Source organism: Numenius arquata, chromosome 1 (assembly GCF_964106895.1).
Source record: "Numenius arquata chromosome 1, bNumArq3.hap1.1, whole genome shotgun sequence".
NCBI classification, from domain to species: Eukaryota; Metazoa; Chordata; class Aves; order Charadriiformes; family Scolopacidae; genus Numenius; species Numenius arquata.
The window spans coordinates 59149714-59172348 of NC_133576.1; the positions used below are offsets into that span (position 1 = coordinate 59149714).

The following is a 22635-nucleotide window of genomic DNA, read 5'->3' on the forward strand; positions in this document are numbered from 1 at the left end:
CCACTTCCCTTTTTCTGCAAAGCTTCTTCCTAAGCAGTCATCCCATGTCTGTAACAAGGTCTGTAAAACCCTCTGCATGAGGCTTTTCTCTCCCTTTGCATTTGCTTTTGTTGGAACTTCATAATGTTCCTGTCAGCCCATTGTCACAGCCTGGCCAGATCCCTCTTAATAGCAGCTCTGCCCTTTAACGGAGGGGTCACTCTCTCCAGTTTAGAATTCTCAGCAAACCTGAAATATACCGTTAAGCACTCACTGTTGATATTTACAGGAAGGAAGGAGTTTGGGGAACAAAGACCTGACTCGTTGACCTGACCTGACTCTGTTTATCAGCTCGCTAGCATAATTCGGGCAAGCAATATTTATTAGTCTATATCCTTAGCCTGAACTGAAGCAAGCCAATTATCACTGAAAACCAAAAAAAGGCAATTTTAGGAAAATAGTGCCTTTGGCAAAAAACCTTATATTCTCAAATGTAATTAGGTGAATAATCACATTTTTTCTTGGCTTTCTTACAGAGGCAATATTACAGATCATTTTTTCCAGAGGACTTTAAAATCATCTTTCCTTTAAAAAGATTATACTTGTGTATCTTTTCAAATCAAATAGCAACAATTTGAATGCTAAATTAAACTTCATTTGTGTGGATTTTTATCATTATGAAATACGGTGAATAATTTTAATTGCTGTGAGATAGTATTTATTATTTTTCTATACTTTGGAAAAGAGAAAGCATCATGAACAAACTACTAGCAGGGTGGCTTTTTCATGTTACATATTTTCTCCACTACCTTAAAGAATGTTTGACTGAGCCAGATGTATTAAAAACCAATAAAATGCATTTGAAAACTTTAAAGAACACAGCAAGAAATCGCATAGCATGCAAGATAATAGTTAGAAGGAAACATCTGAAAGCAGACTGAGGTAACCTATATCAATCTTCCTGATAAATGACTGATGTCAGAAATTAAGCAAGACTCCTGCTCAAATACCATCAAATGCTTTAAATGTGAGCGTGCCCATTCAGATAAAGTCTGACATTTAAACAAAAGGGATAAAAAAAAGCTCTGTGTTTCACACTGTTATTTCTCTGTTGGGAATGACATGAACAACAGTAGTACCTATTAAATAGTCTATACTATTTGAAACACAAAACACCAAAGTCTGTGTTTTTCCTCTGAACAACGCACACTACTTAGGATGATGACTATGCCTACCACGAATCAAAGCTAATTATTGTCTTACTCGTAATGAAGCAGCACACTGTCTTGTTTTTGCTGGGGCTTCTGTGAAGAAAATGGGGAGAAGCTGTGTGCTACATTTAAGCTGCTCTGAAAGCAACAGCCTGCAGAAGGGCTGTCAAGACAGCACAATCCCTCTCTGCTCACATTGACTGGAGACAGATTACCCTAAAAAGGAGATTAGGTACCTTTAGTCTCACCTGCAGGTACGTTAGGTCGATTCTCACTCTCTACAAGTAAATTCTGATAAAATGGCTGTAATGTTTCGTGATGATTTTGTTAGTGTTTATATGTATTTTTACATTGAAACCAGATTTTTTTAAAAATGAAGAAACTTACAAAAGACATCTCCTCTAAGGCTTCGCTCATGCTCAATTTGATTCTCAAAATCTTCCTTCTCCTCTTCGTCTGACTCTTCTGCCTCCTCTTCTGTAGTAGCTTCAGTTTCTTTCCCTTGCCTGTAGCTTCCGCCAAGATCAATACCACCTTCATAGTCCAATAACTGCAAGTGGGTCTTAGAAGCTGGTGTCACGGCTGCTTCTGGGATCACGTTCTTGATTGTTTCATGCTTTTTCACACTGTTTTTATGTGCAAGAAGTTTCTTAATTGTGTCCTTAGCTGTTCCAGGGATTCTTGCAATTTCCTTGACTGACTTTTCAGGGATAACTAGAACCAAGAAGAAAATATTAAATATTCATCTAAGGAATGGCAGCATTTATAAATGGCACCATGGTGTCCTTACAATGTCCTGAGACCCATGCTGCCAAATTCTCTACTATGAGATATAAGCTCAGCTCTGCACAGAACTGAATATGCATACACGTGTTTAGCTCTTGTATAGACAACCCTCTGAGTTACAAGAAGACCAAAGTGACCCTCTATTCATAACCTCATTTGGACTCCTGTGTAACACAGGCCATAGAGCTCCTTACATTAATTATTTTTATATTGGAGCTAGGGTTAAAAAAAAATATCCGTCTTCAATACATGGACTACTAAAAATTGTCCACGGAGGTACAATTCCCTACAATTCCCTTTGCTACTAGCAAAGAGCATTTTTCTTAGCTGTCTTTTGTGAACTTCTCTGGCCTAACTTTACTTGCACCAAAAGCTGGAAGCCACTGAAATGGAATGCATTTTGAGAGGAGATACCTCAAGCAGCTCCACCACATTTTACTTAGCTCTAAAGAATATTTAGTTTTAAGGGTAAACCCCCAAAACTTCAGGGAGCCCTCCGAGAATGCCAGATTTTTATCCTCTTGTAATTCCAAGGTGGACTAGAACATAAATGTAAAATTTCCTGAGATTTTTACTATGTTATTATTCCTCTTGGCTAAAAAATACTAAAAGGATAACCAGCCTTATAGTATCTTGCAACTTTCGATTTCGCTGAGAATCATAAAGTCTGCCAGAAATAAAAAACTTAGGAGTGGGGTAAAAGTCAATTGAGATTGTCCAAACCTGTAAAATGAAAAGAAAAAAAATCTGAATTTGGAGTTTTCCTTATTATGAAGTATAATGAAGACAAATATCCTCTATATCCAGGCAAAAAAATTCAAAACATTAATTGTTAAGAGGACATTTTTATATTTATATGGCAGGACTGACTTTCAAATCATGCTTTTCTTGTCAATGCATTGAGCTCCAAGACACAAGCCTTTAATTTCTTTTAAAATTCAATTTTTCTCTCTACAATCATCAAACTATGTTTGGATGCTTGAATGAGGGACATTTTTCATAGGAACCCGCTTGAAGATGCATTTCTAGGGATGTGGGGATGCGGGATTGATTTTCCACCAGTGGTGGGACCCAGTAGCAGCACAAAGGGCTCCTTTGAGACAGTGTGTTGGCCAGCTGTTCTCTGTGTTCTCTTAAGATAGGAAAATTGTCAGTTTGCATGAAATTAGGAGAGATTTCAGTTACATATTATGAAAAACTTGCTTACTGTCCTTGCTGTAGGATAGTAAACCACAGGATTATTTGAACTGTATCACTAGAAGTTTTAAAAAATTGTTACGCTATGATCTGTCACTAATATGCTGGATGTGATCTGCCTCAGAGGAAAAGAACAGACTAACTGATCTCTTTTAGTCCCTTCCAGATATACTCTTCTGTCATCTGACAAAGACTGATGGCTCTTTGTGCTGATGGCCAAATCATAATTGAGGGATAAAACCAGGGCTATTCAAATCAGTTTGTTCAAGGTATGTGTACACTACAAAGCATATTCACAGGAGAAATTATGGCAATACTGCAGTTGTTGCTTTTTATCAGCAACATTAGTTGCTGCTCAATATCAGTAGAGGAACATCACTGAGCGAAAACTAGGCCTGGAAGGGTTTGTGTGAAAAATATGCAAGTTTTAGAGAAGACATAAATCTGAGGAGTTCTAGTTTATGAGATGATACCACCCCACCATAAGGATTCCATGAGAGTTAGCCAAGTCCCTACCTGTCATAGCACCAGAGCTACTGAGGAAGAGAGTGTCCTTTAAAGGGGTTTAAAGTCCATGGCAATGGACTTTGAGACAATGAGGCTTTTGAATCAACTCAAGATTTCATGACTGCTATGACATGACCATGCAATTATATACTCAGCACTCTAACGTTGGCCACAGCCTGAATCTTTGTGGGTTGGGAAGAAGGACTGGTAAGTAGGATAGCACAACCATATCCTAAGCTACTGCAGTTTGACAGCGTTCTGCAGTTTGAGTCCTTTATATGAAGTATAAAGGACATGGAAATAATGAGAGCTGAGCAGTTTCAGTCTGCTGAACAAAGACTCTTCCATAGATGGAGACCACTTCTACCAGTGTGTCAGAATGGCCTTATATACATTGCTTCCTGTCTTTGGTTCTCCATCAGTATTGATGCTATAATGCGTACAGCCTTTTGGGATCACAAATGGTAGGGAAAGTCAGCTATTTTTATTTCCCTCTGCTTTTGCTGTCTAGTGATTGCATTATCAGGGCAAGAATGTGTTCCTATTTTGCTCCTCACTTTGTAATAATAAAAACCTTATAGTAGCATTTTGGGACAGATGGACTGGATTTATAACCTTGGATAGGACTTTTCTCCGTGTGCTTCTTTTCATAGAAAGCAGATGCCAACCTCCTGTCCCTGTGCTGTGTTGTGTAAAAATACTCTGGGGATGATACAGGAGAGGGACAGACAGTGACCTGTTTTCCTCCCACACATTCTGTGACTGCAGCCAGTGCTGGCTGGGGCTCTGAACATAAGGGGACTGCAATAGGAGACAGCTTGCTCTGCACTCCAGCAGGCACCGCACTACTTCCACCTTCATACCCAGCAATATATTTAAAAATTCGGTAAGTGACAAGCCCAGGAGATTGGCTTACAAGTCCTTTTGTAGCTCCCTTTGTAGCTTCTGTATATAAAAGCTGGAGAGGGGATGACAGACACAATCATTTACCATATTTAGGGGTCTGTAGATGTGAGTAAAGATTAGATCAGCAGGACACAGTTTCAGAAACCAGTCTAAAAAGTCCTCAACCTCAGAATGAAAGATACCTCTTTTAGAGAGTCTTAAGAGAGTCTGAAAGTTTTCATAGATACATTAAAAAACAGATTATAGACTATTATTCTTTTTTAAGCACCATGGAATATAATCTACTAATATATATTCCTAGCCTGTTTTATTTCTAAAATTTTTACCATCCTATTTAGGGAAGGGTGCTTTGAGAAATCAGGGCAAGTTCATCATGCTGAACTGTGCTTAATACATGACGACACCAGCCAGCAATGTTTCCAGTAGGAAATGTGGGATGACAAAAGTTAAAGTGTTATTCATTAAAGGATGACTGCAGCATTGGCTCCATAGTGAAGTGAATCATAAGAATTTCACAAGTGAGAGGACCAGAATCACTTTTTAAGTTTTGAAATTTTATGATGTCAAACCCAACTCAGGAATGGCAAGGTAGTAAGAAAGCAAAGTCATGTATGAGTTTTTTGGGGTTACCCTATGAGTTAAAAAAGGAACCTGAGTAATACAAGAGGGACAAAGAGAGCTGTTGTAACTGTATGGCCATTTATATATGCAGCAAAGCATAATGAAGAATAGTAATCTCTTCCTCTAGCCGGGCAATAACAAGAGTGCCATTGTTGAGCTCCAAAGAGTAACGCCTGAAGGTTGTAGGCTTTAAGTTAATACTGCTTTTTCCTGTTATTTTGCAGCTTCCTACCAGAAACATGAATTAAAAATAGCTTCATTTTTCCCAAGGAATCTTAATTGCTTATGGAACCTTGTGAGACCCTACTCTTAAATAAAAGCTGGAATAGACATAGAAGCATGCGGTGAGGGAAATGTGGTTTTTCAATGCACAATAGGAAATCAGGAAACACATGAACCTGAGAACAGCAACAGATTGCAGCAAGATAGAGGCCAGATGTGGAAATGGCTAGGACCCTTTTGGGGAGCATTTGAAAGGTTATACCTCTATGAAGTCTCAAATTAAATGTGTGCTAGAGACAGTGCAGCAATAGCCTCCAACATTTCATGTGTATAGGAGTATTGAATGACAAAAGGGTGCCTTAACAATCACAAGTCATATCCGTACAAGCAGCACTGTTTGCAGCCTGATGTTTCAGCAGCTTTCTCCAAGTTAGTATACTGACATACAAATTAAATTTCCCCCACCTTCTATGCAAAGGTGAATTTTACATGACCTCACTTATCAGGTTATTTGTTAGCACGAGGAGATGTAGCCATAGAAGTTTCATTACGAACAATGAGCTTAGTTACTCTCATTTCTTACTCTGAAAATAACACTATATATTAAAATGCTTTTCATTTGTTATAAAAAGCTAACACTGCTGCCATGGTAGCCAAGTTGTTATATACTAGAGACAATTGCTATAACGGACTAATGGTTCGCCGTGGAAATGAGATTCCCACCCTGTGAGGACAATAATATGGAGTAGTGAGGGTGTATTCACTAAGCCTTTCTTTTAGCTGCAGCACAGTCCCAGGCCCATTTGTTGGGTGCTGGGATGGGCTGCAGGAGCTGCAGCTGCTGCCACCAAAAGAAACGTGAAGCCACAGCCTCCAGCCCCCAAATTCTCAGGATGGTGTTACCCTGTTAAACCCAACAGCAAAACTTTCTTTGATTTCAGTAGAGCCAAAGGTTTTCCACAATTGCTGTATGACACGGAGAACACAGCATTTCAGTGTAGGTTGGTACATCTAATTGGTGTTTGTGTCACTACTCAAAAAAACATTTTCCCTAATAGCAAAGCACATGTCCTACCCCCATCAGTTATGCAGATCAGACTATTTTGAGGATTGCAGTAACAATCAACTACTGAAGCGTTCAAGGTTAAAAGAACCTCCTCTTCTTTGCTTAAAAAAACCAAGGTGTATGTGTGGGAATTACCACCAGAGAAATTTAGCACTGACTGTATTTTTCCCCCCTCTACTGTTCCATACGTCTTTCTAGCTAGACCCTTGCCTTTTGACCTTCTGCTTATGGCTCTGATTTCTCTCATTATTGTGTTTTATTCTTCTGTCCTCGCTTGTATTAAATCTTTTTTCCATTTAGTATGTTCTGCTAAGTTTATGAATGCACATCCTCTTCTAAATATCTATCCTCTTCTAAATAACTATTGGACTTCAGTAATTGGAAATATGACATGAGGAAGTATGCACAGAGACAGCAAAGAATTTTATAGACACACCAGTGAGAAGAAAGAAATCATCTGTCTTCAGCACTGATTTTTTTTACAGGGCTAGACATTAAAAAATGTGTCATATCCTCTCCACAAGCTAAAATATTTCCTTTGTTCATATTTAAGCAAGCATTCCTGTTGAATCATTTCTGCTTGAGGAAAGAATATTTTATGCATAGATTTAGTCAAAAAGAGAATTTCCTTTGAAATTTTCAGCTTCTCATTAAAAAGAAAAAAAAACCCAGACCTTTTTGCTCAAAGATGTATTTGTTTAACATTTAATCTATGGTACATTTGTTTTAACAGAACCATACAAAGATGTGTCGTGACAGTTTGCTTTGATATTCAAGTCAGGTCTCAAGCCCCATTGCATCCTTCTGTTGCAGTGAGCTGCAGTGACATGTCACAAGGGATGTGGTCTAGCAAGGAAACTGGCTCATAACACTGAATTTGAGCATGAAGAACCTTCTAAACAGCTCTACTGTGACAATCTGTGTCTGAAACAACCCTTTCAGTACTAGTCAGGCTTTTGTATGTTTAGTTTTTCTTGCTAAAAGTCAACATTTTTTAATGGAAGGAGAAACTTCATGAAAGTTTAACTATTGGTGTGATATTGGAAATTTCAATTACTATTATAATGGGAGTGGGAACATGATTACTGTTAATGTCATGAGAGAGACTCATAGACTATATCTCTAACCATGAAGTATAATTATAATACATATCTGATCAAGAATTACTTGACAAAGACCCAGGAAAAAAGGTTTATACATTACGTAGGCTTCATTTGCTATAGACAAGAACTTTTAAAGTTTTCACAATGTCTTTTATTCAAAAAATTTGAGCAGGACTTAGAGGTCCTCCTGAGGAAAACATCCCAGGATGTTACCGGAGAAACCTCTGCCAGTTTTAATAAATGTATTAAATAAAAAAAAGTTCATTTTAAATATAAAGACAAGAATAGCCTGCCTTTCTTTCTTCTTGGAGGGTCATATTAAATTAGAACCAGGTAATGACATCTTTATAGGAGGTCTTCAATATTCAGTAGACAAACAAAGGCAAAATTATGAGTGAAAACAGTTTAGCACAAAAGTCATGGCTTTCCTCCCTTCTCTCACTTTTTGCTAAGTTACCTTGAAACTCTCCTGGAAGGCACTGCACAGGTCTCCAAGAGGCTGGCCATGGGAGTTGAAGGGAAGTATACAGTAGACTTTTAAAAGTTATTTTCTCTGTTTCTTCAGACGAAATTCTCTTCTCCATTCTATTTGCAATTCCTAGTGATACTATGAGATTTGGGGACTCATTGGCAAAATAAATTTGAACAAATATTATTTGTATTAACTATGCAATGACTTGTACAATTGTTATATTATTTTGTGGAAAGGTCCTGCTTAGTTGGTATTGCAGCACTGTTCAGAATGGCATTTCCAAGAAAATGACTTTTAACTATCAATTATTGGAGAAAACCAATATAGCACTCTTCCTATAGTAGGACATCCAGTGGTACTCACCAGCACAATCGAATCCACTTCCTCGGTAGCCTTGTTTACATTTGCATTTGAAGGATCCTTCCGTGTTGAGGCACTCTGCATGGAGATTACACCTGTGTGTATTTGTCACACATTCATTTACATCTAGGGAAAGATAGAAATGCTTCAGTGAAAACTCCGTTGAAACTCAGGCTTCATGATAGCCTGTTTGTGCTGGCCATCTGTTTCCAGGTATTGTAAACACTAGTATTAGACCAAGATGGTCCAGAGACCATAGGAGGCAAAAGAGTTCACACTAGGAGAGAATACTGAACATCAGCTCCAACTGCACAACTATTGGCATATGCATCCATGGAAAATGTAGAGCATCCCAGAAAAGACAAAGTGAACGTAGTGATTTTCTGACTGAGCACAGGATTCAAACTGTAGATTGTACACACTCTTCTATTAACAAAATGCAAAAGGCATCAAGACAATATGTGACATCAATTAAAAAACAGTTCACCAAATCTTTCTCATTCTTTCATTCATTCTAGAAGAAATGCAATGGAAAGTAACCCTGAGCATGCCAAGATGTTGAGATCTTCTGTCTACCTCTAACATTCCAGCATACACATGATGCTGTATGAAAAAAATATAATCAGGAAAAATCCAGTAGAAAATATTAAGTTCAACTCACAGCAAAACGTACAGGCATCAAAAGTAATTGATTTTGTTCTCCTTTTCCATTATTTTGCTACATCACAAAGATGTTTCTGATTTCTCCACACGAGGGAGCCAAGTTGTTGCACAAATTTTTGCACCACTTGCATTTTTTCCAGATTGCTTCATTTTTAGTAGCTGACAGGTCCTCTCATAATGTAAGTCAGATATGAGACAAGCATCAGGAAGATTGCCTTGAAAATATGGTATGTCTGAGAACGAGATTCAGGTTTGCAGGTAAAATCCTGACTACTGAGACATCCCCAGTTTTTCCCCCATGCACACATATTGTATGAAAAAGTAAGTATTTTTTTTCCACTTTGTAACTTCCAGGATTTACACACAACAGGATATGCAAACTTGAGTCTCCAAAACCTGCCTTATGTTCTCCCTTCCACCCCTAACTCCCAATACCAAGCAAATATAAACAAAACCCATGAATTCTCTTTTGTATGCACTTCTTGTAGTAGTTCCATCCCTTCCAGGCCCTCATGTAGTCAACTGCTAATGGATTGAAATTCAGCTAATGGATTGAAACAGGAGTAAAGGTGTTTTGACATTTGTTTTAACACCTGGGCATGTCAAGATAACATTTTGTCTGTATTTATTTTTGTCTGGGAGAAACTTAGGCATGCAAGAGAGACCTGAAAAGTAATTAAAACCTACTGTTTTCATAAATTTTTTTGAAGTTCTGTACTGTCCATCCAACAATTGTTTTTACAGTCATAAAGGCACGTGATTCACTTTTATCATTAAAGAAAAAAAAAAGATTGTGGGACTGCTTGTTCATCATATATTGGAAGCCAAGAGGACAAAGAATGGCTCTTTACCTGTACTAGAAGTAGCACATCTTTGTAGTCAACTTTTGCTAATGTACTACAAGCCCTTGCACATCTTGACTTGGTACAATGAGGCAAGTTAATTTGCAAGGGCCAGTGATTAGGTTTTTCAGAAGGCCACAGAGAAAACCTAGAGAAAAATTCAAAGCGCCATCAAGAATATTCTTAGTGTGACATCTTTTATCCATTTCTGAGGCAATATCCCCAGACTAGGCCAACGCGCTTCAGGCAATGACAAGAAAGATGCATGACGTGGGAATGAAAAAGAATGAAGAAGGAAAATTCATGGGCTAAATCTTACCTACACAGTCATAACGGCCGCTGACGTATTTCAGTTCATAACCAAGCTGGCACTTGCAGTAGTAGCTTCCAAATGTGTTGACGCATCTGCGGTTGTAAGAGCAGACAGCTTTGCCAGTGGAGCATTCATCAATGTCTAGAGCAGGAGAAGGGATGCTGGTCAGATCCATGAGAAGGTAAAATGGGAAATCAAGAGCTAATTGGACTTTGCACAGGAATGGTCTGGTCTTGGCTATCACAAGATGTTTAATAAATAAGTCGTACAATTTCACACTTGGAACAGCTTTTGCAAACGAAGCAGAAAAATGTGAACTAACTTTATGGAAGATTGAGACCTGGCACGGTAAAAGCTAAGGTAACCGGCAGTGGGGATTCTCCCTGCTGAGGAAACTGATTTGCCCTAACGTCATGGAGCAGGGCCAGAAGGAACTCCACAAATTCCATTATTTCCCTGAGAAAGGAAATGTCAGAGAATAGTTTGAGAGAAAGCCCCAGAAACAGGAAAACAAGAGCAGCAGCAGCTCTTCTACTGAATCTCTGCGATTCCTCTTGCTGGATGAAGTCAAGATATAGTGGGGAGAGAGTTTCCCACTGGGAGAGTGGTCTGCCCAGCAAAGCAGATGACAGGGACAGACGTTTTGGAGCAAGAAGGAGGAAGCTTTGTATGGGAGGAGCCTAAGAATATTATTCAACAACCATTGTAATTAAGCGTTACTAATTTGATTTGTTTTGTTGTAACGTCAAATTTAAAATAGTGCTAATTATGACATTTGGCATTTGTCCTTCCCTATCACTTTTTAGCACACAGCAGTGACACAGCACACTGCTACCCTTTACAGCTTAGAACTGCTGTGGAGTGCTGCTGGACACCACAGTCAGTCTTTTTATCATTATCACCTAATATACAAAAGTATAAAAATAGTTGCCCGAATAATCCAGTAAGATATTTAAAAGAACCACTCATCTTGTCTATTGTATGTAAATGCATATGTCTACAATGTCCACCTTCAAATAGCTCTTACATAATTCAAACATGTTAACTGTGACTGGTAGTAGTCCAAGAGCCCTGCTGATTACTCAAAGCAGGACATTTCCAATTACAAACTCATTTCATTTGAAAGAAAGAAATACTGTTCTCATGTTGGAGTGTTTATAGTTTGGAAGTTGAGCCAAGTATCCATATGGGTTTATTTGATAGCTCCTAAAAGTGATAAAGTAGTCCCAGGCCATATGATCTTCATACATGACGACATTACAGCTGTGTTAAGGAGAACAATTCACACAGTAACTGTCCTTCTACACAAGCTCTGTCTCTTGGTTGATGCATTTATTTAATCTTCTCTTTGAAATGTTAAGTATAATGTTTTGACCACTGGAACTAAAATTAATATTTTATGTTTGAATGTTAAACCTCTCAACACCTAAAAGATCCATTAAGCTGCAGAAATCATTCAACCAGTATGTATTGGTAAGCAGCATCCGAAATGGATTAGCTACTGTTATTCTTCGCCTGTAAGGTATCATGTTCAACCTGCCTTTTGTGATCTGGAGGACTTGCACCATCGTGACAGAAACAATGTAAAAATATGTGAAATCGTCAATATCATTAGGTATGTTGCTAAAGATGTTTTAGTAAATAGCATCTGTTGCAAGAAGTTTTCTCACAGAATCATAGAATGGTTGAGGTTGGAAGGGACTTCTGGAGGTCATCTAGTCTGCTCAAGCAAGCACACCTAGAGATGGTTGCCCAGGACCACGTCCAGGTGGCTTTTGAATATCTCCAAGGAGAAATTTCCATTCTCTGTCTTCCTTTGTATTTTGGGCAGCTCTGGGAAATAAAACATTTCCCAGCTGTAATTTTTATGCAACTTTAAGCAATTCCTATGTTGCCTGAGAGGAATAAAGGTTAACCCCGCCCCCCCCCCCGCCAAATATCATTCCCTGGGGTTGACTAGGGTTGTTACCCTAGAGGCCAGGTGAGACTAGGAAAGAAAGGCAAGATCAGGAAAGAGGGAAAGTAGGAAAAAAGGAAACGAAAAACATTTTCTGGCTGATTGTTTTTCCAAATTAAAATTGTTCAAATGCTACAAGTTAGCATTTTGCAGCAAAATGTACTTACTGATTCAAATGTACTTAATGATTCAAAAGGACAACTTGCATTTCAAGAAGTAGCTAAAGCTATTCTGAAAAAGAAATCCTTTGTTTTTTCTTTTGTTTTTTTGTTTTGTTTTTTTTTTTTTTCACATATGAAGCTCTGCTACTGGTCCTATTTTAAAATGCAATTGCATAAAGTACACATAAAGTGATATTTCCCTTAAATTTAAAACAAAGAGTATCTGGTGTGAAAAACAAACACTTTCAGAAACTTTCAGGTTTGCCTGTGATGAACAGCAACAAGAATATTCCAGCATTTGGAAAGATGCCTGTACAGACCCTGGACACAGGGCACAGCTCTGCAGATGCTCGGGTCATTCATGGCTCCTGGATCACCCCGTCCTTAGGGAACTCTTCCCTAACATTCTCTTCACTGCCCATTATTCTCTAGGTGATGGATTGGTCCCTGCTTTGGAGGGTTTGCTTCATGTCTATCAGAGTTTGAAATGAGTTAATTTAGCTTCATTATTAAAATGGATGCAATTTCTGCACTGGATTACAATGCACCGCTTTGTCAGATGACAATGTAAAACCACTATCACAGAACACTACCAAGTGATGTAAGTAATACTTTCTTCACCACACAAGAAACCCACAGGTAAAATGATGTTGATACTTCTGGAGAAAATTCCAGCAGTTTGTATTGCGAGTCATCACCCTCCAAGCACAATCCCCAAATCCTCCAATGCATTATGTCAGGAGGACAGCTTCCTGCAGGCAAAGCATTGTAGACCTCAAAGCAATAGGGAGAAACTGAATCTGTTAATGACTCCAAATTATGTCAAAACATGTAATCATTTATTGGGGATGGGACTACTCAAAGGAATTACATGGCCAATATTACAAGAACAGTTTTTTTAAAAAGCATGCAAACTTTACATCACACCGTGAGTAACAAGAAACATTATTCAGGCCAGTGAGGACAGGTAACTACTTATTAACCTTTCCCCAGACTCTTATGTTTTTTGAGATCCTATAGAAAAGAAGCTGAGAGTGAGCTCTCTAACCATACCCATGCACGTCCTTCCATTCGGTCCCAACTGAAGGCCACCTGATGGACAAAGGCACTGTACCTCCCCTTTGACTTCTTCACATCCATATTGGCAATTCACCATGGCACATGTTCTGGAATCTGAAAAGAGTATTTAAAATAACAAAAAGAGAAAAAATCTAGGCTGGGATCACACACTTAAAATTTAGATCTGGATGAACGCAGAAAATTAATAACAACAACAGAATTCCATTCATCATTAACAAAGCTGTTCACACATTAACTCATTAACAATACAGCAGTCCATGAGACAGATCTTAGATTCCCTCTCCCTTCACTTTCTACTTTCCTTATCTGCTCTTCTTCTTCTATTCCAATTTCTGTGACTTCTTACTATTGCCTTTTTGATTCAGACTTAGAAATTGCCCCTTATTTTGATCCTTTATGGAACAGCTATCTGAATCTAAAGACACACTACCCAAGAATACATCTTGGCTGCCACAGATTGGCAAGGAGTGTGAATTACTGGAGATGACTGCTCAACCTCTAAAGAGAATTGTAGGCGTCTAGATCTTGTCTGAGAGACCTATGAGAGGTTAGAAAAGTAGGACAAACGTATTAAGTATGTAGGGAGATACTTCTAAAATCATTAGTGTTTTGATGCCAGGGAGAGAAGTAGTATTTGGAAGTGTTTACTCAGTAGATGGAGGTGTGTGCAAAGAAAGTATTTCCAGCTACTTCACTCTGGTAGTGTTCAGGTAAACAAAACCATGTATAGGTCCTTTGCAAGTGAAAAGCCTGGAAAGTTGTCATTTTACTAGAGACGGAAACCAACTGCGAGAACTTGAATACTGGCTACTGCTTAGGTAGGAAAATATATGAATTTTATTCCAAAATGCAACATGTTTACTGTCAGAAGTACCAGCACTTTCAGAATGGCGCATAATAACAGAGTGTATAGAAAAGACAATGATGTGTGCAGGTGCATATATAGCTACAGCCATATTATTTGTGATTTGAATATAAAACATAGCGCATATTAGTTCTGTGTGCTATTAAAATTGATCTGTTTATTCTGTGCTAAAATTATTTTTCTTAGGCTGGTTCGTTTAGACTCTGTGGCTAAGTGATAAATATTCAAGGCCAAGAATTCACCGTATTTGCAAAAGTATTTTACTTTTGTATGAACGAGAACATACACAGTAGCAGGAGGTAAGAATGAAAAAAAGACAGACTGTAAATCATAATACTTTGTCATATTATCTACTTCCTAAGTGGCAATAAAGAAACTTACTAAATATTATACTTCTCTAACTGGTAATTGTTTTCTCTTTTGTTTGAAGCTTCTGTTGCTGGCTTTGGTTAGTCATAATATTGGTTTAGATGAACTGTTAATCAGATCTAGTATAGGAATTCCTGCAAAATTTGACTGATTTTCTGTTAGGTACTATCCAACTAACTATTTTAAACAATGGTTCTCTGTGGCCCAACACCACATTTTTCTGATACCCTTCTTTCAGCTCCACAGTCCCTTGGCATGGTTGCAGATAAGCCTGACTGCTCAGACTAGGTGGACTTCATCTTGTGAAGGAGACTTACAGCATGGAGAATTTGATTCAAAAGGAGCAATAATACACTCAAAATGTTTTCCTGAAAAAAATTATGAGATTCTACAGCTGGTTAAATAACCCAGCATTTCAGCCAAGCACAAGCTTAAGTTAGCATCAAGTGAAGTTAGCATCAAGTGAAATGGGAGGCTAGTAGACTTAACCAAGAATAATTTCTACTTGAGTAAATAATTCACTACTTCATGTCATAATCATATTTTTGCTTAAGAAAATAAAGGCTTTTCAGAACTGGAAGGTGGCAGATGGGTTGGGTTGATGAAGTACAAGCTGGATGAACATAAAGGGTTTTGCCCACTTAACAAGAGCTGTGAAGAATGAAGACTTCTGTGGGAAATCTTTTTTTCTCCCCTGAAATTTGGTTCCATCCTGTGTCAGTGTTTGTTGGGGTTGCACTGAGAAATAACATTTCTGTGTGCCAAAGTGAAGTGCAAACCTCAGGGCTCACAGCTGCTCAGGCAATTTTTACTTGACACTGGCCACTACTGCCACTGAGAAATTCAGCGTTTTGTGCTGGCTCAAGTAAGGGATGGTGCAACTGCCAGTTTGGTACAAATGCAGTGTTTCTTAACTCAGGAAAACAGTTCTGATCTAAGACTGCCTTAAAAATAATCAAGCAGAAATGGTTAGTAACAGCCTGGATCTAGTTTTCTGACTTGGAAAGATGAAGCATGGCTGCAGCAAGTGCCTGTGCTCAGAGCAGGAGGAGTAGGGGACAAATGGGACAAAGCTGCCGCCGGGCTCAAAGCAAAATGAGGCAGGACAGCTTCTTGTAACTATAGTTCCGGCTTCTGCCAACTTCAGCTGTCCATAAGACAGCGGCCTTACAGAAAACTGCTTGGCATATGATGACAGCAGATATATAAATTATCTTGGCAGAAATGGAAGGAATACATATCCATTTCTCAGGGCCCCGCAGCTGTTGTCTGCTGGTGATACCCACCATGATTAGTAACGCAGAGGCACAACCCTGAGCTGTGATGCAGGGAAGGGAAACCCTCGAAACGCTCTGGCCTCAGGCACTTTTTGCAGAAGTTTCAGTTTGCCTGCCATAAGAGAGAGGGAGTAGGAGCTCTGGCTTTTCTGCCTGCCCCAGAGCTGCAGACCCTGCACTCCTGTGAGTGTTTGCCAAGGCTGGGTATTTTTCCACCTATCCCAAAACTGACAGCAAGCTCACCAAATGGACACCCTGCCTGCTGTGTGATTGTCTCCAAGGTTTGGAGATTAAAGCCTTTCAGAGTTTGTGGTTCTCTGACACATCCATGGGAAAGATTGCACTGCACCCCTTACAGCGAGGTCCATTGCTTTACGACAGACCTCTCAAACCGAGACCGGCTAGCTTTCTTGTCCAACTGATGCATCTGCTCTAGTCCAGTGGACTCTAGAAAGGGCTGTCACCATGTTACTTAGAGTTTTGTGAAATTCAAAGCCAAAACATCTGTATGGAACAGCACAGGTGAAGAAAAAATATAATATTTTCTACAAACAAAACTGTCATTGAAAAATATGAAGCTTCCTCAGGTCTGAAAAATCAGGTTGGCTAAGAAGCAGAATACTTTCCATTACACACTGGCCTAAAGACAAAGAAAATAGGTAGAAATACAGTTTAGATAAGCCTTAGCTCAGTGAACAAATGTTTGTAAGAAGCTGGCGGCAAGTGTGGGAAGCATGTTAACACTGAGAAAAAATAAAAGAGTCAAGGAGCACAGAAAGGTAAAGTAAGGAATAATGACATGAAATTCAGCACAGTAAAAAGTAGCCTATATTGGTGCTTTGCTTGGGTAGGTTCACTTGTCGTTATTCAACAGATGAAATGGCAGGACTGAGATTATACTAGCTGGCCTTCATCTGAAGTCACGCTATCGAAGATTTTTACTTCTAGCAGGACAAGAATTCCTCTGAACACCAAAATACAAGTGTGACCTAGTTTACTTTATCCATGTACTGCCAAATACAAAGCCTCTTTCAGCTGCTGATAGTCCCAGAGAGCTGAGGTAAAGACCCTATCCTGAATAAGATAAATCCATTCATCACAGGAAGAAAATCTTCTGGGATCAAATGCCATTAGGTGATTTTGCTATGCTTGTCCTATCAGCTCTATTACTTACTTGCACATGTGCCATCTGGCATAAGCATGTACCCGTTGAGACAATAGCACTTGTAGCTGCCATGTGTGTTCATACATCTGTGTTCACAGGGACGTGGTTTCAGTCCACATTCGTTCAGATCTGCAGAAGTCATTGGAAAGAAGTGAGTGCTGGGTTTATATACATACATGCATACATATAGGTGGATAATACTGCCTAATGCCTTGAATTCCCCACAGTAAAATCGCCTGGATTGGAAATGAGCCAGCCTCTTGCAAGAAGAGAGTTTAGCAGACCATCTGGCTGAAAGACTGCTAGCAGAACTAACATACACAGACTTCTACACCTGAAAAACTAATGCAAACTCCGGCCACATCTGGCAGCTTGTTAGGAAGAGGGGTGGGGAGAGAATTGCAGTTACTCTATTCTCTGGGAGTTATTCTTCTGGATTTCTCTGATTGTACCTGGAGATTTCAGTCCTCCAGCTGACCTCTGTACTAGAAAGGCAAAAATGTGAGACTAAGAATAGCAAATCAGCTTGAGATAAAGTGAAACAAAGGTATTTTTTTTTGTGAGCTACACATTGGTATCAAGGTCATCAGGGCAGGGCTGCCTAGCAGAGGTGAAATACCATACACAAAAATCATGTGACTTTAAGAATAAAAGTTAAAATCTCACAAATCTCAAAAATCTCAAAATCCTGAGAATAAAAGCACCTAAATCCTTCTCAAAATCTAGGATTTAAAAGGCTTTTCAGAAGCTAAATTAATTTCAAATTCCCAATAGCTATCCTACACAAGGAGAAAACCAGAACCCTAAAGAGTTTGACTTGTGTGGTATGGGCTGACAACGCTATTGGTCCTATGACAAGGGGACAACATCTGTGCTTGTGACTTCCATGAACTGACACCTCCACTTCTTGTATTTCAAAACCTCATTAGTAAACAGACAGAACTCAGTAACAGGATGCGCCAGCATATGCAGCCCAATCAGCATGTGTTTAATGGCACATACGACCAATAATATAATTTCAATAAAGATGCAGCTCTCCAAGCACTGAGCTTGGAGAAGCATCTGTTCTCATGTCTATGTGCCCTGCAGACCACAGAAAAAACTCCATACCATTCAAAGCATAAACTTTTTTGTGGTTATATGTGTGCAGGAATGTGTGTTACAGCTCCGTCCAGGGAAGCAAAAGAAGTTTGCATTCTATTATTTAAATATAGGGTCTGTTTGAAAAAGGACAACCTATCAGCTTGTAAATCACATTGGATTTTTGTGCTACTGCGGCTCCACCAAATAACCAAGACTCTCTTAACAAAGAAACTAGAGGGGAACAAAAGTTATTCCATTTAGACCGTACAATTTCAAAAGTGCTTAGCTCCCCTATCTTGCACAATGCGCAGTAATGCACAGCATACACAGCTTGAAAAAAAGAACCAATGGAGATAAGACTGATTTAGCTCAGACTCGGTGGGAGACTAATACAGTCCCCCTTATCTCTGTTATTTTAGTTAGCTCATGTTGAACTTGCTTAGCAGGGCATTCTGCTGTAAGGACAGACCAAGGCTACATCTGCCGGTAAACTAAAAGTGGCTCTGAGCATTGCTGGCTGCTGGAATATGCCCACCTATATGACTATACTGTTGAAATAGCTCCGGGACATTTCTGGCCTGTACCAGCCACCACTTTACTAAAAAATTTCTGGCTGTGCTTCAGAAGGCAGAACACAGGGCTAACAGGCAATTTGCACATGTAGGTCTGTGCGGTATTTTCACCAAGCCCCAGATTTTGACTCTACTGCAAGTGTGCAGAACTGATCTGCTTGTTTACGGAGGGCACATCAAATCCAGCTGGAGCTACTGCACAGAAAACGCCTAAAAGCTGGGGGCTTCTCTGTTGCCTTTTGGTAACATTTCAGATGACAAAAAAATTTTAAGGTTAAACTCCTGGGTTTGGAGGATGAAGTTGTAAGTGACATCTACATATCAATTACACAGAACCACGGCTGCTGTTTCACTTCCCTCTCTAGCGGCTCTGAGGAATTTACTTCTTCCCCTGCAAACAACATCAAAAATGCAAAAGACGGTTTTCCAAAATACTTAACGCTATAGCTCTATAGCATATTGTTTGAAAGATATTGTGGGTTGTTTTGACTCTGAAAAATGTGGTTTTAGCATGTCAATGCAATATTTTCAAGCGAAGACTGCAGGTGCTTTGGAAGGTGGCAAGGATAGACCCATCCATTCATGTGGCCTTTATGTCATGCTTCCCTCACAGCACCTGCAGTTCACTCACCTGCAGTGTAGAGGATGGACTCGCTCCACATGCTGTGACCTGCTCCTTTCATCTGATTCAACACAGGGGTCTCAGGTATTGGAAAAGGGGAAAAAAACCCCTGAGTTCTCACTAATGTGTTAGCTGAAATATTTCAATGTCTAGTTGCAAGTTTATGGAGGGCAAGTGGCACATCCAAAGTTTCTGAATACGCAATTCTAAAGACTCCTGATTCTGTTCTCAAAAATACCAATCAGCATATGCAAACAGATGGCATTGGGCCAGGCAGCTTGAGAAAATTACATGTCTAGCACATGTCTTTCTGATGAGAAGGTTAGTTAAGAAAGTAACATGGGCTGCTAGTTAAGAAAATGACATGGATTCTGGATTTGAATTCCAGCTCTTCTAATAATTTCCTATATAATCTCTCTGTGCCTTAATCCTCTGACTATAAATATGACAGTTTGCCCTTGTCATCAGCCTGCAGGACATACATGATATAAGTTCAAACTTCTGTGTGCTAAAGGAGGCTTAGAGCTTGCCTGGGATGCTGGAGATGCAAAAGTCTTAAAATTTAAGCTCTCTTATGTAAACAAGAACATATCTTGTCGTACTATTTTGGAAGATGACACAATCCATAGTACAAGATAAGGATATAGAATATCAACAGTCTGCTTTCTGCAGTAATGCCCCCATGTGTACAAACCTTGATTACAGGTTTTCCCTGTAAATCCAGGGAAACATTTGCACTTGTTTGGTCCTGTGCACTCGCCATACTTGCAGCCATGTCCACAGATAGCTGGACGAGTCAGGCAGGGAAAAGAGAGAGAAAAAGAAAACGTTAGAAAGACTTTATTTGAGAACTTTGGCCCTGCTAAATTGCCTAAATACTTGTTGCACAAGTTCAACATCCTCCATACCGCTCCCTGTAGTTCGGGCATGGTAGCTACTGATCAGCACTTCATTTCTGCTGGAGAAAAGTGACACTAGTATGGCTTACATGAGTGTCTACTTTTCCAGGTACGTAAAGACTGGAAAAGAAGTGAGTCCTTTCAGCTCTCTCCCTTAAGATCTTTCTGCCATCCTTATGATTCACATTTAGTTTTTCCTATTTTTAAGAAGCCTATGTGAGAAGCAGCTAGCCAGCAGCTCGACTTGCTACGCTTGGCATCTGGAGTAGGAAAGAGGCAACAGCACTCTCCTGCAGCCAAAGGAGACACATTATCCTACACCAGTTCTCCAGTCTTGCATCTCCTCACTTACAGCCGAGGCACATGTCCATCCCATAGTGGAACACCCCGAGTACATCTGTCAAACTATCAGGCAACTATCCTTACCACACATCCCAATAAGTATAATTGCATCAGGTTTACAATGACTTGAGATGGCTGGATGCATTAAAAAATAAAGGTTTTCTCAGCCCACTGGATCATTAGGTAGAAATTAAATGCTGACTTTTATAAGGCTTAAGGCTCCTAAATTCAATATGAGGGTTATTCAGGAAAACCTGGAAAAAAAGCAAAAGAGTATGCACCAGGATGTGGATCTTGCTACCTCATGTAATTAAGCTGCTATGCAAACTACAGGAAATATGAAAGTCACAGTGTTAGTTACTATATAGTAAAATTCTTAATTAAAATACACACTGCTGAATTCAAGTATCTTCCCTACATTTAAAAATTCATTCAGATGTACTAGCTCTGCAGATTAGGGTATATTTCAACACTATCCATACCCCTGAATGCAATGTGGCATAGTGTGAGACCAGCTGAGTATTAACGCTGAAGCAAAGAACACCACTGCATCTGGATTTACAATGCAGAATTACAGTTGGCTTAAAGAAATCTGCCAAACAAGAATCTTAAAAGTTTATGAAAAGTGAATTTTTCTAAGAAAGCACCCTATTGCTTTGCAACAAGACAACTTACTCCACTGGTTGATCAAAGTTACATTTGCCAGTTGTACTTCAAGGTGTTCATTTGCACCGAAACTAAAGTGCTATTACGAAATGCATAAATATTAATAAAGGTATTAATCAGTTTTTCCTTTTTTAAGCTGTCATGCTGTATATACAGAACAGAGACTTCTTGGCATCTTTCCCTTTTAGACATCAGTCTGTTGATATTTCAGCAATGAAAAATTCTAAGCCTCTGTTCAAATTCACCAGATACACAGTGCCAAACTCTCTGGGACAACAAGTGCAATGTTTCCTGAAACAACTATTTCATCACTTTGCTGTGTTTTGCCCAAGTACAGATAGAGAGAGATTCCACATCACCTTCTCCTTGGGATCTATAGACCTTTAACAAATTAGAAATGTCTTAAGAGACATCAACTCTTCATTGAGCCAATGATCCCTAGACCAGAATTCTGGCTGGCTATCAAAGCTCAAGTCAGGTGCACTTACTGCTTGAGTTTATTTATATTTTTAGAAAGTTAAAACCTCCTGATTCTCAGAGGCTGTGCTTCTGAAGATAAAGGATACCAACTGATTAAAAAAAAACACTTGAGGGGTCCGTATGTAGCATTAGAAGACATTGCATTTTTGGCACTTACTTGGCAGCTGTAACAGTATAGGCATTGACCAGGGCCGTGCCAAAGATAAGAACAGACGGTGCCTTCCGGACCTAAGAGCTTTTGAATATGTATTTTATTGTTTGTTGTTATGTACCCAAAGTTCTGCTTTTTTGAGGAGACGGTCTCTCAAACATGTTTTATTCACTCTCTCACAGTTAAGAGATTTCACCCCTCAGAAGGTTTCTTTCTGTAACTTCTGCAGACGTATGTGAAACCCCTTTATTAGTACCAAGTACACAGCCATGGAGAGGAAACAAGAATAAAATTTTAGTGTTACCTTCACAGTGGCCCTTGTTGTTCTTTTTCCAGCCATAACAGCAATCCAGCCTAGAACCATAGCGACACACCCCAGGCTGGTTCACAGTCACCAGTTGCCGATGAGCTCTTGAGCTGTGTAAAGAAGGATAAACACGAGCTCCAGCAAGCACACACACTTTAATCCATTGCTCCATGTACTCCTTTGTACATTTCCCTCACGTTTTATCCACTCTTAGGCATTTTCATTTCACCAAACCTTGGAGCATTCGACAATGTTCCTAGACAGGAATGCAAAGTTGCATTTGGTTGGAGAAACAGGGAGATGGGAATGTTTCGCCTGCAATAAATTAACTGTGCAACATAAATCCTTTCTAATGAGAAAGATGGCAAAGGCAAAAAATACAGCCAGGTCG

At 39.3% G+C, this 22635-nt stretch overlaps 1 protein-coding gene across 1 annotated transcript in view; it reads right to left on the reverse strand.

The window, feature by feature from the left end:
- EGFL6 (EGF like domain multiple 6) overlaps nucleotides 1–22635 on the reverse strand; it is a 42730-nt gene that overhangs the window by 13411 nt on the left and 6684 nt on the right. Inside the window, exons 2-8 of the mRNA XM_074155055.1 lie at nucleotides 22242–22354; nucleotides 20094–20186; nucleotides 17132–17251; nucleotides 13420–13539; nucleotides 10255–10389; nucleotides 8434–8556; nucleotides 1578–1904 (exon numbers count right to left, since the gene is read on the reverse strand). Of these exons, the coding sequence (XP_074011156.1) occupies nucleotides 1578–1904; nucleotides 8434–8556; nucleotides 10255–10389; nucleotides 13420–13539; nucleotides 17132–17251; nucleotides 20094–20186; nucleotides 22242–22354 (1031 nt within the window). The remainder of the gene's footprint in view (nucleotides 1–1577; nucleotides 1905–8433; nucleotides 8557–10254; nucleotides 10390–13419; nucleotides 13540–17131; nucleotides 17252–20093; nucleotides 20187–22241; nucleotides 22355–22635) is intronic.